Below are 17,081 nucleotides of genomic sequence, written 5' to 3'. Positions count from 1 at the left end.
TGAGAGGCAGATGTCTTCGGGAGCCCTCATCTAGGCCAGGGCTGGCCCCCTAGGGGCGTTTCCAGGTAGGCTGCCTGACTCGGCAAGGTCTGGAGCTGAGACTGGGGTTGATGTGCCATGGGGCAAGACACTTGTCTCTGCCCCATTTGATGGAAATAGTGGTCATTCTGGACACTTAGAGGGGCTGGGGATGATGGTGGCCCTGGGGACACAGGGGTTTGTTTTGGAGCGGTAGCCCCGGCCCCGCCTCCTTCGTCTTCCAGGGCTCTGTTGCCTGGGAGGAGAGGCATTCTGAGACTATTTGCCTAGAAAGGACTCGGAGTGACTCCTCTCCCCTGCCCCATCCTCGTTTCCCGACTCCTCCAGGATGGCCTGGAGCTCCTCCAGTGTGGGCTCCTCAGTGGCCTCCTGCTCTCCTGCCCTGGTGAGGCTCTCCAGCCCCCAGCCAGGCACCCCTGGGCCTTCCTCAGAAGCCCTGCCCATCTGGGCTGTGGTGGGGCCTCCAGGAGCCTCTGTGGAACCTGCCTGGCTTAGGCCTGCAGAGGCAGAAGCATTGTCTCCTTCCTGGGTGGCAGGGGAGACCTTGGCCTCTTCCATGCCAGTGCCAGCGCCTGCCTTTGTGGCAGCATCAGCAGCAGGGGTAGCCTCAGCGGGGTGCTCAGGGTCAGGAGCAGGCTCACCGGCATCTTCATTGGCAGGGGAGGCCTGGGAGGTCTCATCAATGGCAGAGGCAGGTTCAGCATCAGCTGCCTGGGCGGCAGCCAGCCCACCAATGTGTGCTTGGGCTCCTTCCTCTCTTCGGGACTGCTCATTCCTAGCCAGGGCCGCCTCCCATACCTCAGTCTCCCGGACAAGCCGCAGCAGCCCCACGAAGCCAGGCAGCCTCCTCTCCAGCTGCATCCTCCTCAGGTTGTTCTGGAGTATCTGGTTCGGCCGGGCCCGCATCAGCACCTGCCGGGCTCGCAGCTGGTCTGCGATAGCTCGGTGGATCGCTCCCTTCTCCCTGGCCATCTGCAGCAGGCCTTCCAGGCGCATCACATAGGCAAAGAGAGTCTCCCGAGGCCGCTGGGAGCAAGTCAGGAACTTCAGCCTCGCGGACACCTTGGTGTCCTTGTTCCCAAACGCCTGCACGAGCGTGGCCAGGCAGTCCTGTGCAGGGGTGTCCGGATGTTCTTCCAGGAGCCCGCACATGAGATCCAGGGCGGGGCCGCTCAAGCTCTCCACCAGCCTCCTCCTCCTCTCCCTCTCTGATATGTGGCGCCACAGGTACAGCATGTCATTGGCATGGTCCAGCCAGCTCTCGAAGGACTCTGCCTCACGGCCTGGCTCTTGCGTCCCTGAAAAGGTTCTCAGTTCCTGGTAGGCCATGGTTTCCAGTATAGGCTGCAGGGCCTGGCTCCACTGCCGGCTCCATCCTCCTGCCCCAAGTGTCCCTCCTGCTGCCTCAAAGGCACCTTCCTCCCCTGCAGTCCCTGCCTCCCCTGCAGCTCCTGCCACACCCACAGCTCCTATAACACCCGCAAATCCCATGTCACCTGCAGCTCCCTCTTCATCTGACACTCTGGCCTCACCTGCGGCTTCTGTCTCACCTGCAGTTCCTGCCTCATTTTCACCTTCTGCCTCAGCAGAAGTTTCTTCTTCATCTACAGACCCTCCATCCCCTGTAGCTACTGTATCACCTACAGCATCTGCCTGACAAGAAGCTCCTTCCTGAACTGAAACTTCTGCCACAAGTGGTATTTCTTTATCACCTAAATCTCTGTCACCTGTGTCTCCTACTTTGCCTGTGACTTCTTCCACAGCTTCAGCTCCTGCCTCTCCTGCCTCTCCTTGCTTATCTGCAGTTCTTTCATCTGCAGCACCTGTTGGTCCTGCCTCACCCACAGTCCCAAACTCTCTTTCAGCTCCTTCCTCTCCAGATGTTCCTTCCTGAAATGAAACTCCTGTCACACTTGGTAATCCTTTCTCACCTAAGACTTCCTTGCTTGTGTCTATTGCCTCAACTCCAGTATCTTCCTTTTTCTCAGCTCCTTCCTCACCCGTACCTTCTGCCTCACCTTCAGTTCCTTCCTCACCTGCAACTCCTGCCTCACCTGCTGCTCCTTCTTTGCCTGCAGCTCCTTTCTCATCTGGACCTTCTTCTTCATTGGAAAGTATATCTTGAACTGCAGCCCCTGCCTCACCTGCAGCTTCTGCTTCACCTACAGCTCCTTCTTCGTCTGCAGATTCGTTTTCTCCTGTAGCTTCTTCTTCACTTCCAAGTCTTTTGTCACTTGCAGCTCCAGAAGCTCGTTCATCAGCTGAATTTCCTAACTGAATTGTACCCCCTGCCACAAGTGCTATTGCTTTCTGATCTATGGCCTCTTTGCCTGTGTCTTCTACCTTACCTGCACTTACTTTCTCTCGTGCAACTCCTGGCTCACCTGCAGTTCCTTCCTCACCTGAAACTCCTTTCTCAATACACTCTCCCGCCTTGCCTACTGCTCCTTCCTTGCCTGCAGGACCTTTCTTATTTGCATCCCCTGTCTCCCCTGCATCTCCTGCCTCACCAGCAGCTCCTGTTTCAATTGCAAGTCCTTTCTCACCTGAATGTCCTGCCCCACCTGCAGCTCCTGCCTCATCTGCAGATCCTTTCTCAGCTGCTTCACCTGAATCTCCTACCTCCCAGGTATCACCTGCCTCCTCTGGCGCTCCTGCCTCACTTGCAGGTCCTTTCTCACCTGATTCCCCTGCCTCCACTGAGGATCCTTCCCCACGTGCAGCTCCTCCCTCACTTGAAATTCTTTTCTCACCTGTAGCTCCTACCTCTCCAACTGCTCCTTCCTTGCCTGCAGGTCCTTTCTCACTTGCATTCCCTATCTTTCCTGCATCTCCTGCCTCACCAGCAGCTCCTGTTTCACTTGCAGGTCCTTTCTCACCTGAATCCCCGGCCTCACCTGCAGCTCCGGATTCACCCACAGGTTCTTTCTCATCTGCTTCACCTGTAACTCCTTCCCCCCCTGTATCACCTGCCTCACCTGCAGTTCCTTCCTCACCTGTAGCTCCTGCCTGGACTACTGCTCCTTCCTTGCCTGCAAGTCCTTGCTCACCTTCATCCCACGTCTCCCCTGCATCTCCTGCCTCACCAGCAGCTCCTGTTTCACTTGCAGGTCCTTTCTCACCTGATTCCCCTGCCTCACCTGCAGCTCCAGCCTCACCTACAGCTCTGCACTCACCTGCCTCACGTGTAGGTCCTTCCTCCTCTGCATCACCTGCCTGCCCTGAAACACCTGCCTCACCTGTAGCGCCTTCCTCCCCTGCATCACCTGCCTCCCCTGGAGCTCCTGCCTCACCTGCAGGACCTTTCTCACCAGATTCTTCTGCCTCCCCTGCAGCGCCTTCCTCCCCTGAAAGTTCTTTCTCACCTGTAGCTCCTGCCTTTCCCGTAGGTGGTCCTTTCACACTTGCATCCCCTGTCAACCCAGCATCACCTGCAGCTCCTGTTTCACTTGCAGGTCCTTTCTCACCTGCAGCTCCTGCTTCACCTGCAGCTCCTGCCTCACCTGCCTCACGTGTAGCTCCTTCCTCCCCTGCATCACCTGCCTGCTCTGCATCTCCTGCCTCACCAGCAAGCCCTTTCTCACCTGATTCTCCTGCCTCCCCTGCCCCACCTGCACCTCCTGCAGCTCCTTCCACACCTGCTGATAGTTCCTCAACCGAACCTCCTGGTACGTATGGTATTCCATTCTCACCTGTGGCATCCTGACCCGTGCCTCCTCCCTCACCTGTAGCCCCTGTCTCACCCACAGCCCCTGCCACTGCTTGGCCCTGGGGCTGAGCAGGGAAATCGGGGCTGTCCTGTAACTCAGCATCGGGGGCCTGGGGCAGGAAGATCACAGTCCACGGACCCCCATGGCCTGGTATCTGTCGGGGGATCAAGCTTCGGTTTAAATATTCAGCAAACTCCACCAAAGCGACTCTGGCCCCGAGTTCCTTTCTGAACATCTTGCCCAGCACTCGGTACCTGCCCACGGGCCACAGGGCAGCCTGCACCGCCTCCTGGAATGCATCTTCCGGGCAGTCTTCAGGGATGCCCAGGATGAGCAGTGAGCGCTGCTCATTGGCGCCCATCCACCTGCACCAGTCCTGCAGCATAGCCCGCGCCATGGCGGTGCACTTGGGGGAAGGGGGCATGATCGGACAAGGTTGTGAGCTGACTGTCGCAGTCTCTGTGGTGCCCTGTGGGTGCAAAGAGGGAAAAGGGATGTTGGTACCAGACAGCCCAGTCGTGTCCCCCACCGTTGTCCTCTACACTGCGGGGGCCAGAAGCTCCCCCACCTCCCTACTTTGTTTGGTTTTAAGGACGGGTTTAAATAACAAATTAGATACAGTACTAGTCCTACATTCTACTTTACCTAGTGGCAGTTTAGTAAGTTGCTTTTGGCCCCGCCCCCAAGGAATTCCCAAGTTTCTAAGTTCTCAAAATTTTTGTATAAATTTGTACTTAATATTTCTTCATTATTTCTTCATGTGTCTATGACCTTCATAATTACTCCCCCCTTGCTTCCTGAAAGTGGAGATCAGTGCTTGTTCTCTTTTGTCTTGATCAGTGCTGTTAGAGTTGATCAATATTGTTACTCTTTGAAAAAGAACCAACATCTGTGTGTTAGCTGTCTTGTGGTCTTCTGTCACCGATTACCTCTTATGCGTATAGTTTCTTCCTTTGCCTCTTTTTGGATTTACTTTTGTTCCTGTTTTTCTAGCTTCTTTAGGTGCACACTTAGGTCATTGATCCTGTTACTCCTTCTTCTTTCCTAATAGGAGCATTTAAAGCCGTACCTTTTCCCGATTGGTCCCTTTCTGCTTTAGTCGCCTCCCCCTAATTTTATTTAAGTTGTAATATTTCATTATTGTGTCCGAAAGATTTTCTAGGCTCCTTTATGGTTTCTTCTTTGACTTACGGGATTGCAAATATTTAGACCTGTTATCCTTGTTGATCCCTTATTGATGCAAACAGATTATCCCTGCGTTCAGAGAACTGAGTAAAAGTGCAATCCTTTTATATTCATGACAAAGAAACTTAAGACGGAATCTCCCAATATTGCCCAGGCTGACCTGGAACTCCTGGGCTCCAGCTGTCTTCCTGCCTCAGCCTCCTGAGTAGCTGGGACTCCAGGCGCTCACCACAGCGAAAGGCTTCTGAAGACGTTCTGCAGTGTGGTATATCTAAGTAAATGTGCAACATGCCCCGTAATTAATCTGTATGTCCTTGAGAGGCCATGGTCCTTTCCGCTCCCACCACTGCCACCCACACAGACACCCACAGGGACACTGGAACGCAAGGGCAGAGGGCCAAGGCCCACCAGCTCACCTCCCCCCACACCACTTCAAGCTGTAGCAGCTGAGAGTCTGTGGTCACCATGGCAGCCCAGGCAGCCACATGGCCTCCCCTTCTTTCTGCAGGGATCCCACTCCCACTCAGCCAGCGACTCTGTCTCCCAGCCCTTACCCCTGCTGACGTCCAGGGCCGTCCCCTCCCTCCCGCTTGCCTGCCCACCAAGTTTTCCCGATTCAGCACGGAAGACAAAAGAACAGTAGAAATGCAGGATATCAGTTAATGCCTCTCAATCCTAACCCTAAATGTAAACGTCCCCAACTCTCCAGTCAAAAGACACTGATTGTTGGATTGGATCAAAAAGCAAGAGCCAATAATCTGTTCCTTATAAGAAACACATCTCACAACCAAAGACACACACAAAGTAAAAGTGAAAGGATGGAAGAAGTTATACCAGGCATATGGAACTTGAGGGACAGCAGGAAGAGCTATTGTCATGTCGAACGAAGTAGATTTTAAGCAAGAATCGGCCACAAGAGCTGAAGAAGGTCAGTACGCACGAACGATAGGAACAATCCAGCAAGAAGATACAGCGATTCTAAATATATATGCACCAAACGTCAGTGCACCCAAGTTCATAAAACAAACACTTCCGAGCACAAAGGAACAGATAGGTCCAGATACAATAGTAGTGGGAGATCGCAACACCCCAGTCTCACCAACAGACAGAACATCCAGACACCAAATTGACCAAGACAGCCTGGAACTAAAAAATACCACTGATGAAATGGACTTAGTAGACATCTATAGAATATTCCATCCTATAGCAGCATTTTTCTCGGCAACCCATGGAACTTTCTCAAAAATAGATCACATCTCGGGCCATAAAGCGAATCGCAACAAATACAAAAAAGTCGAGATAATCCCCTGTGTCCTAACAGGCCATAATGGAATAAAATTAAAAATCAATAGCCAGGAAAACTACAAAAACCATTCACACTCATGGACATTGAACAACATGATGTTGATCAATGGGTCACCAAAGAAATTGAGAAATTCCTAGATTCAAGTGAAACAAAAACACAACTTAGCAGAACTTATGGGACACAGCAAAGACAGTGTCAAGAAGAAAGTTCATGTCCATGAGTGCCCACATCTGAAAACCAGATAGATCTCAAATAGACCTTCTGAGGTTGCACCTGAAACTTAGAAAAACAACAACAAGCCATTCCCCAAAAGTAGTACCTGGAAAGAAATTACGAAAATCCGGGCAGGATTTTCTGAAAAGGAGACCAAGGAACACTACAACAATTTGATGGAACAAAAGACTGTCCCTTTGAAAAGATAAATAAGATCGAGAAACCTTGAGACAAACAAACCAAAGGAAGACAGGAGAAGACGCAAATTAATAAAGTCAGAGAAGAAAAAGGGACTATTACAACAGTCACCAATGAAATTCAGAAGATCATAGGGGAATATTTTGAAAACCTATACTCCAGCAAATTGGGAAATCAACAAGAAACTGATAAATATCTCAACAGACGTGACCCTCCGAAATTGAACGCAGAGGGCACAAACAACATAAATAGATATGTAAGAAGCAATGAGTTTGAAACGGGGACAATGAAACTCTCCCAACAAAGAAAAGCCCTGGCCCAGATGATTTCACTGCTGAATTCTACCAGACTTTAAAGAAGAACTAACAGTGCTCCTCAAACTATTCCAAAACATACAACGGGGAGGAATGCTATCGAACTCATTCTACGAAGTCATTATTACCCTAATACCAAAACCAGGTAGAGCCATGTCAAAAAAGAAAGTGATAGGCTAATTTCCTTGATGAACACGAACACAAAAAGTCCTCAATGAAATACTTGCAAACTAAATCCCACAACACATTAAAACGATCATACAGCATGATCAAGTAGGTTTCATTCTGGGAATGCACAGTGGTTCAACATTCACAAATCAATAAAGGTAATACTGTTGTATTCCCATAAACAGGATCAGGGACAAAGTCAGGGACACCATCATCTCAATTGATGCAGAAAAAGTCTTTAACAAAATTCAACATCTTTTCATGGGAAAAGCTCTGAAGAAACTAGGAACAGAAGGAGCATACCCCAATGTTATAAGGCTATCGTCAAGAACACAAACAATGACAAATGCTGGTGAAGATGTGGGGAGGGGGGAGGAACCCTTATAAACTGCTGGTGGGAACGCACAGGCATACACCCATTATGGAAAACAGTATGGAAGTCCTGAAAACTCAAAAGAGAGCTACCATACGATCCAGAGATCCCACTCCTGGCTATGTATCTGGCGGAAGGTAAGCCAGGATTCAATGAGACACTTGCACACCCATGTTTATTGCTGCCCTCTTCACACCAGCCAAGAGATGGAAACAGCCCATGTGCCCTACAACTGATGAATAGATTAAGAAAACATATTCCTGGGTGAAACACCACGGAGAAACCCCTTTGAGCAACATGACGAAGAGGAGTGCACTAAGAGTCCTTTTCGGGGAGGGGAAGCTAGTGGGAGGGAGAGGGTGAGGGGAGAGGTGGAAGGAGGGCGAATACGGTCAATGGACCCTATATACTTGTATGAAAATAGAAGAGTGGGACCTGTTGTAATTGCTTTAAAGGGAGACTGGGGTGTGGGAGAAGAGTGGAAGGGAGGAATCTAACCAAGGTATATTTTAAGCATATGTGGAACTATCACAATGAAATCCCCCTGTCCAACTAACACATGCAAATGAAAATGTAAAGAACAGCCAAAAGAAAAAAGAAAGAAGAAGAAAATGTGCTATGTTTACATAATGGAATATTCAGCCATCAGGAAGAATGGAATCATGTGGTTTGCAAGTAAATGGATGGAACTGGAGATCATGTTAAGCAGAGTAAGGCAGGCTCAGAAGGACACAGGTCACATGTTCCCTCTCATATGTGGTGACTAGAACTAAAAGATAAATGTGTGCATATGGAGAAAGAGAACATGTTTGTAACGGTGGGAGCGTTTTAGGAGAGTAGGGGGAGGCGGGAGAGGAAAAGACAATGCTAGAGAGTGAATAGTACCGAAAGAGGTCGCATCTCTGTGTGGAGATGGCATAACAACACAGACTGAAAGCAGTTAAATAATAGGGGCTGGGGGAATGGGAAAGAGACAGTAATGGGGGGGCTAATGTGATTAAAGTACCGCCTATGCATGTGTGAACTACCACAGGGAAACCCCTATGAACAAATAATATACACTTAACAACGAAGGACGGGAATGTGAAACAGGTGTCCTGTTTGCTGGTGGGTGCTGATGGGGGGGTGAGCGGAGAGGGCCAATATGGACTTCACATATCTGTATGGAAATAGAACAAGGAAAGGTGTTGAAATTGCTTTAAGAATGTAGGAGGGATGAATCTAACCAACGTACATTGCAAGCAGCTATGGAAATGTCACAATGAAACCCCCTGCCCAACTAATGCATAGGACTAAGAATGCAACGGGTCTTGGGGGTGGACACCAGAGGCACCTGGAACCTTTCTAATAGCCACTCAGGGTGCCACGGGTCCACCCCTACACACACACGCACACACACCAGCAGCAGAGAGTTGTCTGTGGTCACCTCAGGCGGGCCAGGAAGCCGCCCCTACCCGTCAGCCAGGGCACTGTCTACCATCCTATCCCGCTCACGCGCCACCCCTACCCCACCCCCATCCCCACCCCGCCACCCAAGGTGTCTCGGCCTAGAGCATCAGAAATGGGCCCCAACCTGAAGACCCAGGAGAAAGCGCGCCTCCCCACACTGAGGCTGACGCCAGCCAGGGGGCCCTCAGTTCCTCCATTCCTGCCTGCCTGCGTCCTGCCAGCCAAGCCAGTGGCCCGCCCCTCAGCCCATGGACCCGGTCGCCCCCAGAGCTAGGGCCCCGGGGCTCAGCCCGCCAACGTGCTTGGAGCACAGCCCTCCCCACACGTGCCGCCTTCCCGCCAACCGCCTCCGCTCAGGGCGCTCGCGAGCTTGCGCATGCGCACGGCTGCCCAACGCCCTCGGCACCTGCGGCCTCGCTCGCCTTCGCCCTTTGCGGGGCGGCGACTCCCCGTTGTCCCTCCCCCCGTCCCCCGTCCACGCAGGCCCGCCTCGGTGGACAGGCAGTCCGTTACCCCACACCTCCAGGTTGTCCCCGCTCCAACCGGCTCTCCCAAGGAGCCCGCCACTAGAGCGACCCCAGCCCGAGCCGGGAGCTCACCCACCTCCTGCCGCCCAGACCCCACAGGGGGACCCCCATCCGGGGACCCCCTCCAACCGCCATCGCCATCAGGGCGCCCGCCAGAGCCGCGCTCCCCGCCTCGCCCTTGACTGCTCCGCGCTCCCTTGTAGGTGCTCCCGTGAGAATTCTGGGGTCCCACCCTCCTCCCCCGCCCCCAATCGCTGCTGACTTTCTCCACTCGGGGTAACGCCGCGGTTCCACACGGAGAGGCTGGAAAGGCGGGTAGAACCCGCCTCCGTCGAGGCGGTCTGGCCTGGAACCGTGTGCAGCTCTCGGAGCTCCCAGAAGCCTCTCCGTCTCCCAGAACCCCCAGCGGGACGGGGACGGGGACGGGGATGGGGGCGGTGCACGGCGCATCCTCGTGCATCCTCCTACCGTCCTCAGTCACGCCATGGGACTCCTTCTGTGCGACACGCTCGCGGGGACAGAAGAGCCTCCGTTGTGCCATCCTCTCTGGACGGCCATCTCGCCTTCCTGCTCATTGTGCTCTTCAGCCTGTCCAACTTCATTGCAGCTGGGAGTGTAGCTCAGCTGCACAGCACCTGCCTTACTTTCATGGGAGACCCTCTCCCTCTCCCCCACCACCATCTCCCTCCTCTCCCCCCATCTCCATTCCCCCACACAGAAGCCTTTCCATTTCCATTTGTAGTGGGACTTTGACAGGGCTGGGCTTAGGTGTAGTCTTCTGCTGCCTGTCCCATCTACCTAGGTCTCATGGTTGCCTCTTTCCTGCCTAGGTTAGCAAAATGTTTTGGAATTCCGTTTTCATTGAATTGTCTTCTTTTTGACTTCACCATCTTCTTTGTCCATACGGACAAAACCAAATACATCATTCATTTCCACTGCCCACTAATGATTCATGGTACGCCACTTCACATAAACCTAAGAACCTTCCCACCACTGGGATTCATTTCCAGTTCACCTCATCCTTCAGGCTATCTTATCAGATCTTGTAAGTGTGCATGGTTTAAATCCTGCAATGCACTATTAAAATTTCATTTAAACCGTCCCATGGGTTATGTAGAAATGAAGAGCAGATGAATATTTTTAATATTTGCTCATTTCTTCTGTGCTTCATTTCCACCCAGAGGTCAAGGTTTCCCCTTTTCCTCAGATGACTGACTTCTTTTTAACATTGCCTTTAGCACAGCTCTGCTGATGAGTGCTCCTACCTTTCACGTGTCTCAAAATGCCCTCATTTTGCCTTCATTCTTGAAGGTCATTTGCCCTGGATGGAGAAACAGAGTTCTGGGTTAAAGAGTCCCCTCTACACACACACCTGCCTTTAGCACTTTCAAGATTCTGTTCCACCGTCCCCTGGCTTCCATTGTTTCTGGAGAGAACTCAGTAGAACTTCTTCGTGTTGAATAGGCAATGCTTCATTTCATTCTAAGTGCCCCGAAGAGTTCCTATTCGTGTTCACTCCGTTTCTTTCTTGGAGCACTCCCTGTCTGTGGATAGCTCTGGGATCAATCAGAGATTTGAACAGAGTTAATATAGCACGTTTGGGGCTCGCAGTCCGTTTCTGCCTTTTCGGCAACCAGCCCTTTCACTTTCCCTCTCCTGCGGTCACTCTGAAGTCTGCTCTGAGTTTTAGACACTGAGCATGGCATCCTCTGTGGCCCTCTCTCACACAAAACCCACGAGCAAGAAACTCACCTACTGCTGGTCCCTTCCTTCATATGTCAACTCTCCTGTGGTGTTTCGTCTACTGCTTAGTTCCTTGTGCTTTCTGGAGGTTTTGCTTTTAATCTTGGGCCCTTGGCTGGTCTGACAGGGGATACCCCACCATGGCTGAAGGCAAAGCCTGACTTCTTCTTGACAAGATGACTTGGGCCTTGACAATTGCAAGAGCCCCTACCTAGCCCTTGGCTTCAAGTATTTTTCTCTTCTTCAACCCACCCCTCTCATGCCACCTGACGTGATTTATCATGCATGTCCAAAAACATGATTTAAAATCTAGGGCCACAAATTCTTTGACTCTCCCCCCTTTGAAGGACTGTAGGCTCTCAACCCAAAACACAGCTTGTTTCTTGATCTCTCCTGTCCTTTCCTCTCCTCTCCTCTCTTCTCCACTCCTCTCCTCTCCTCCCTTCTCCTCTCCTCTCCTCTCCTCACTTCTCCTCTCCTCTCCTCCCTTCTCCTCTCCTCTCCTCTCCTCTCTTCTCCTCTCCTGTTCTCTCCCCACCCACGAGTGATCTCTGATTTTGTCGAGAACCTTGCCATGACAAGCCTTATAGAGAGGCCCATTATGGTGAGGAACTGAGCCACTTGCCAACAAGCACATGAGTATCTTCAAGTGGGCCTGCCTCACCCCCAATCAGGTCTTCGGTGACTGCCCACAAGACTGTCACCTGCTGAGTTACCCTAAGCTAGAACTGCCCAGGTAAACCACTGGAGGTAATTTGTTACGTAGCAACAGATAACTGAGATTATAATAACCCTTAATACCCACAAGTCTCCAGCAGCAATAAGGATATTCCCCCGAGCCCAGTCTTTGGAGAAGCATTATGTTAGTAAATGGCACCAAAACTCTCCCAGGGAAGCATCATTTGGTGGAGCCCAGATACTCTCATCTATACATGAATAATGTGAAGCCTGTAAACCTGCCTATGAACAAATGGTCACCATGAAGGAGGGGAGGAGGAAAAGGAGCCTGAAAGGACTCTCTAATGAGCTGCCCGAGTCTAAGGAGCAAACCATGAGCACATGGCATCCTTGATGCCAGGGAGGGGGGCACTTAAAGCTGTGGGGAATCACATGGCATCTGCAGAGTCCTGGTCCCTTAAGGTTCCTGGCAACACACAACACAAAGAGACTCACTGGTGGAGGTGCCATGAGAATTGGCTCTGGGGTACCTCACAAGTGTCTGGGGAAGCGGGTGCTACAGCACTTTGAAGATAGGTTCAAGGGTCCTGATTCTCCCACATTGCTTGGCTACAGGGTTGGGAGAGGGATGCCCCTGTGGCTCTCCCCCATGGCTGGCCATAGTCAGTACAGTGTTTGGCTGGTGCCTCAAGTACCACAGGTGCCTCTGCTCTTTGAGAAATAGCTGAAACTGCCCCTGTACCACCAGCCCACCCAAGTGGGTTCTGTGAGTTCCTGCTTCTTTCCATCTGGAGCCTTGGATTCTGTTGGCAGTGCATCTCATTGGTGGGAGTCCAGGTCATGTGTCCACACCGCAGCTGCAAGGGAAGCTGGGAGAGGCCAGATTTGGCATTTTCTATTCATCTTACGAAAAGATGTGTGTGTGTGTGTGTGTGTGTGTGTGTGGTTGGAGTGACCAGATATCCTCTCCTTGTGGGCCTCGAGAAGAATTTGGTCTTTACTGCACAAGAGTTGGGCAACCTTGAAAAGTTTGGAAGTGACCCCACCGACACACATGTGTGTATGAATGACATGACCACGTTATATTTCAAGTGCCTTTCCCTGGCTCGCTTGTGGAGAATCTGTATGGGGAGCAGAATGGATGTGAGAAGGCTGGTGAGAGGGCACTGGGCTTCTCCCGTGAGACATGTCCCACATTCTGAAAAACAGTAATGGTAGTATCATGTGCAGAAAGGGTAGCTTTAACAGACCTAACCATGTGGAGAAACAAGCATTCATCATGCTCGATGGGATTTGAGCGAGCGACGGATGTAGCGTTACTTTCTGGTGTGTGTAGGGGGTTCACTAGAACTGCACCTGGAGACTCTGAATGAGCAGCAGCCCTGGTAGGGAATCAAGTTCAGTTTGGGATATGTGCTGAAAGCATCCAAGTGGCGATGTCAAGAAAGGAGCAGGAGGCTCTCACACGGGGCCAGAACTGCAAGGATCCATCTGGGCTAGGGACAGAAATGGGGCATCATGGAAAGCTCCAGGTGGCCCAAGAATGAACCCACTCATGGCATGCCTCTCTTACTCTCCTCCCAATGTGTAGACATGGGCAAGATTATAGGGAAAATGTGACCACTGGGTACAGGCCAGCTCCAGCTCAACCTTGGGCTGAACAGGTATCCTGGGCCACTGGAACACTGAGCCTTCCCTTCTGGCAAGGCTGGTTGGCTCTCCAGTCCTCACCATTGGTGACTGTTCTGCTGTGGTCTCTGTCACCTGATGGCATATGCCTAGAGACTGGAGACTACTGGCTTCCTTCTCAGTAGCCATTCCCCTCTCTTCCTTGCTAAGAGCACTCTCTTTTTCTTGACGTCTCTGTCCCTCCCCTGTGTGGCTCTGGTCATGGTAACCTCCATCCCCAAAGCCAGAGGCCAAGCATAATGGGCCAAGCATAGCTGCACATGCTGTTGATGGGGCCACTGTGATGGATCCATTGACAAAATGACCCAGTGAGAGTGAAGGGAGTGATTTTGAATCTCTCTACAGAAGATAGTTTTCTCTTTCCTTTGGCTGGAGCAAGGAAGCATGTGGTCCTGGTTGGCATTGAAAGTCACTCTCAAGCACACCGGGGCATTTAAAGCTACAGTCAAAACCTGAAGATGGAAAGAGGCTAGGTTCTTGGTTGTCACCCATGAGGCTGCTGGGCGAGGGCACAATGGGAGCAGTTGTGGGCACTCAGAGGACCAGTGAAGGGAGATATTGGCCATACAGAGAAGGGCAGTCATGTAACAGTGATGCTCTCATTGGACAGTCCGTAGGGGAGTTTAAAAATACCTTTGGTTGTTCTGGTCATGTACCTTATTTGATGTCAACATTCTTGCATCATGTGCCTGGCTTTAGGATTGCTGTATATGAATGATTAATAAGGTGTGTCTAGACATTAAAGGACAGTTTTACTCAAATGGCCAATAGTCTCCCTGGTTTGAAGCCAGAATTTGTGTGATTTGTTTTTGCAACCCCTTGATGTTTGTTTCACTTGAGATATTCTATTTTTTTCAGTGTCTTATCATGTCACACTATTGCTAACAAGGTAATGAGTAACTGAAAATCTCTAGTCATTTGCAGGTCTTCTGAGATAACGGGCACAAACATTTCCATATAACCTCCACCTCCATAGTGAGACTTTATCTTATGTGGAAATGAGATGCACAACTAAGAAGGGACATACTGTACCCAGAGGGTTTCTTTCTGTAGGGCTGACCTGAAGCTTCAGAGTTTATCGCTACAAATGGGCAACATTGTAGGTTGTTAAAAGAGAAAGTTTAGGCAGATCAAAGTTAACAATATATTTTGAGCATTAAGGAATCCATGAGTAGGGCAGTGTTTCGTACTGGAAAAGGTCCAGAAAGCTCACTTTAGCAGTATGAGCTGTGATTTTTTTATACATTAAATGTGGAAACAAAGTAATTGATTAGCTCTAGTTAGACCCTTTTCTTATGTGGGTATGATTACGTAGGAAGTCCTTAGTTTAGAGGTTAGTTGGTGCTTTCTGATTAAGTTTGCCTTTTGTTTTGTTGCTTACATTGGGCTCCAGTTTGCTGACATAGGAATCCAAAGCACTTGAGCTATCTTGGCCTAATAGCCTCCCACTTAAATTTTTTAAGACAAGTCCAAAATATATGGCACATATCTGGATTTCCAAAGAACCAGAGCTTGGGCATTGCTTTTTTGTTTGTTTGTTTTTGCAACCCCTTGATGTTTGTTTCACTTGAGATATTCTATTTTTTTCAATGTCTTATCATGTCACACTATTGCTAACAAGGTAATGAGTAACTGAAAATCTCTAGTCATTTGCAGGTCTTCTGAGATAACGGGCACAAACATTTCCATATAACCTCCACCTCCTGCTGAAAACTGGAGTCATAGTGTGTGGAAGATGGGACTCTTTTGGCCCCATGGGGATGGGGAGGAGCCAGGTTTCATGCTAAGGATAGCGTGATGATGTTGGACTATTTATGTCCTAGAAAGTTCCCACCTCATGAGGCTGAGCCCACCTCCCATGACAGGAGTGGATAATGCTAGTTTTCCTTACAGCTAGAGCATGGGCATGTGACTTCAGGTTCACAAATCAGATGTACCCACGGCTGCTGAATATGAGAACTCAGATGGGAAGAAGCAGGGGACCCATAGGTTCCAATTGGGTGGTAGCAATGTCTCTAAGTTTCTTCAGGAGCAGTGGCACCTGTGGTTCTTATGGAAGCATCTGCTTCATGCACTGATTTTGTGAGTGACAGTGTTTGTGCTCACTCATGGATGGGAGCTGCAGACATGCCTTCGCCACTCTATCACTGCAACTTAATTTGGACACTTGTTTCTTTCTACAAAGCCTTCAAGGTTGGTTTTCCAGCCCTCCACAAACCCTTGTGAGACACTTACCCTTCTTTAGCTAATTCATTTTATGCTTCCATCAGCCACAGTGAGATGTGATTGCTAATGACCTTGCATGCTAAGGGGGTATCCAATAACACCTGTAGAAAAAAAAATCACTCACCACTCACAGGAGCAGACCTCTGCACTACAGCTCCTACCCAGTGGCCTGATGTAATGGTGCCCAGTACTAATGCCTACAGGGTTACTGCTCTCATGGGAGCTGCCCACAGCCCTCTAATCCTGGTTTCTTTAATGGCCTTCACTGAGATCCGTTTAGTCCACTCCTGCCCCTGCCTTTCCCTCTTTCTGGGTCAGAGTAGGGCCCTGGCCCAAGCCTTTCTATACCCAAATGCCACCTACTCCCATGGGATTGTTCTCCCTTTATTCCACCCTGCTTTTATCATATGGATTAGTGCTCTAGGCCTATCGTTCTTTACAGACCCAGTGTTGTCAGCATATTATCACTTAGTTGGATACTTCCTATCCAAAAACAACACAGAGAGATTCTCTAAGTAACAATGATATTTATTTGGGGATAGAATAACAATGCAATGGGAATATACATGCTATAGTAAACCATGAGCACATTCAAAGTGGTTGAGGCAAGGGAAACGTTTAAAGGAAAAAATCAGGAGGATTACATTCTATTTTTAAGCAATAATATTTGGCCACAAGGCTTAATAACTAGGATAACATTAGTTCAAGGTTGAACAGACAATTGCTGGACTAATGTCCTTGAAGAAATACTTTTTATGTAAGGGTGCAGTAGCCTCTGTACAAGTTTGTGGCCCTGCTAGTTACTGTCAGGCAATCATACATAAGAATCCTCCTTTCATAACCTTCCAGCTTAAATATTTTCATTAGGGGTGACAAAAGACACTATTTTCATTCTGACAACTTTCACGTTTCTTTCACACAACCCAGAATGCAATGGGTCTTCTCAGTTCTCTTAGGAACTTTGAAAGAATTCCTCACATTTGTAAGTCTGGTGGAAATTAGTGGTCCTGTCACATCATCGAAGGCACAAGAACCAGCCAGTAGGTGGGCATGTGGCTTTGGCTTGGACCATCAAATACCTTGCCTGGGTATTTACCTCTGAATAGGAGATACCAGGATGGGGCACAGTTGGAAGGCTGAATCCAAGTGGCAGCAGTGGCAGTGTGGCCTTCCTGCTCATGCTCTTCATCTTTGTTCTGGTTTTGGAAGCCTGGCCTACCAGGAGCCCTTAGGGAGTCCCAGTGTTCCTGGTCCCTAGCCTCT

At 50.1% G+C, this 17,081-nt stretch overlaps 1 protein-coding gene across 1 annotated transcript; it reads right to left on the bottom strand.

The window, feature by feature from the left end:
- Positions 1 to 297: 297 nt before the first annotated feature.
- On the bottom strand, positions 298 to 4,195 carry LOC141419825 (uncharacterized). Its single transcript, XM_074063572.1, has one exon. The coding sequence runs from the start codon at positions 4,171 to 4,173 to the stop codon at positions 298 to 300; it is 3,876 nt and encodes a 1,291-aa protein (XP_073919673.1). The 5' UTR covers positions 4,174 to 4,195.
- Positions 4,196 to 17,081: the final 12,886 nt, after the last annotated feature.

The sequence above is a fragment of the Castor canadensis genome, chromosome X, assembly GCF_047511655.1.
Source record: "Castor canadensis chromosome X, mCasCan1.hap1v2, whole genome shotgun sequence".
NCBI lineage: Eukaryota > Metazoa > Chordata > Mammalia > Rodentia > Castoridae > Castor > Castor canadensis.
This window is presented reverse-complemented; position numbering and strand designations above follow the sequence as displayed.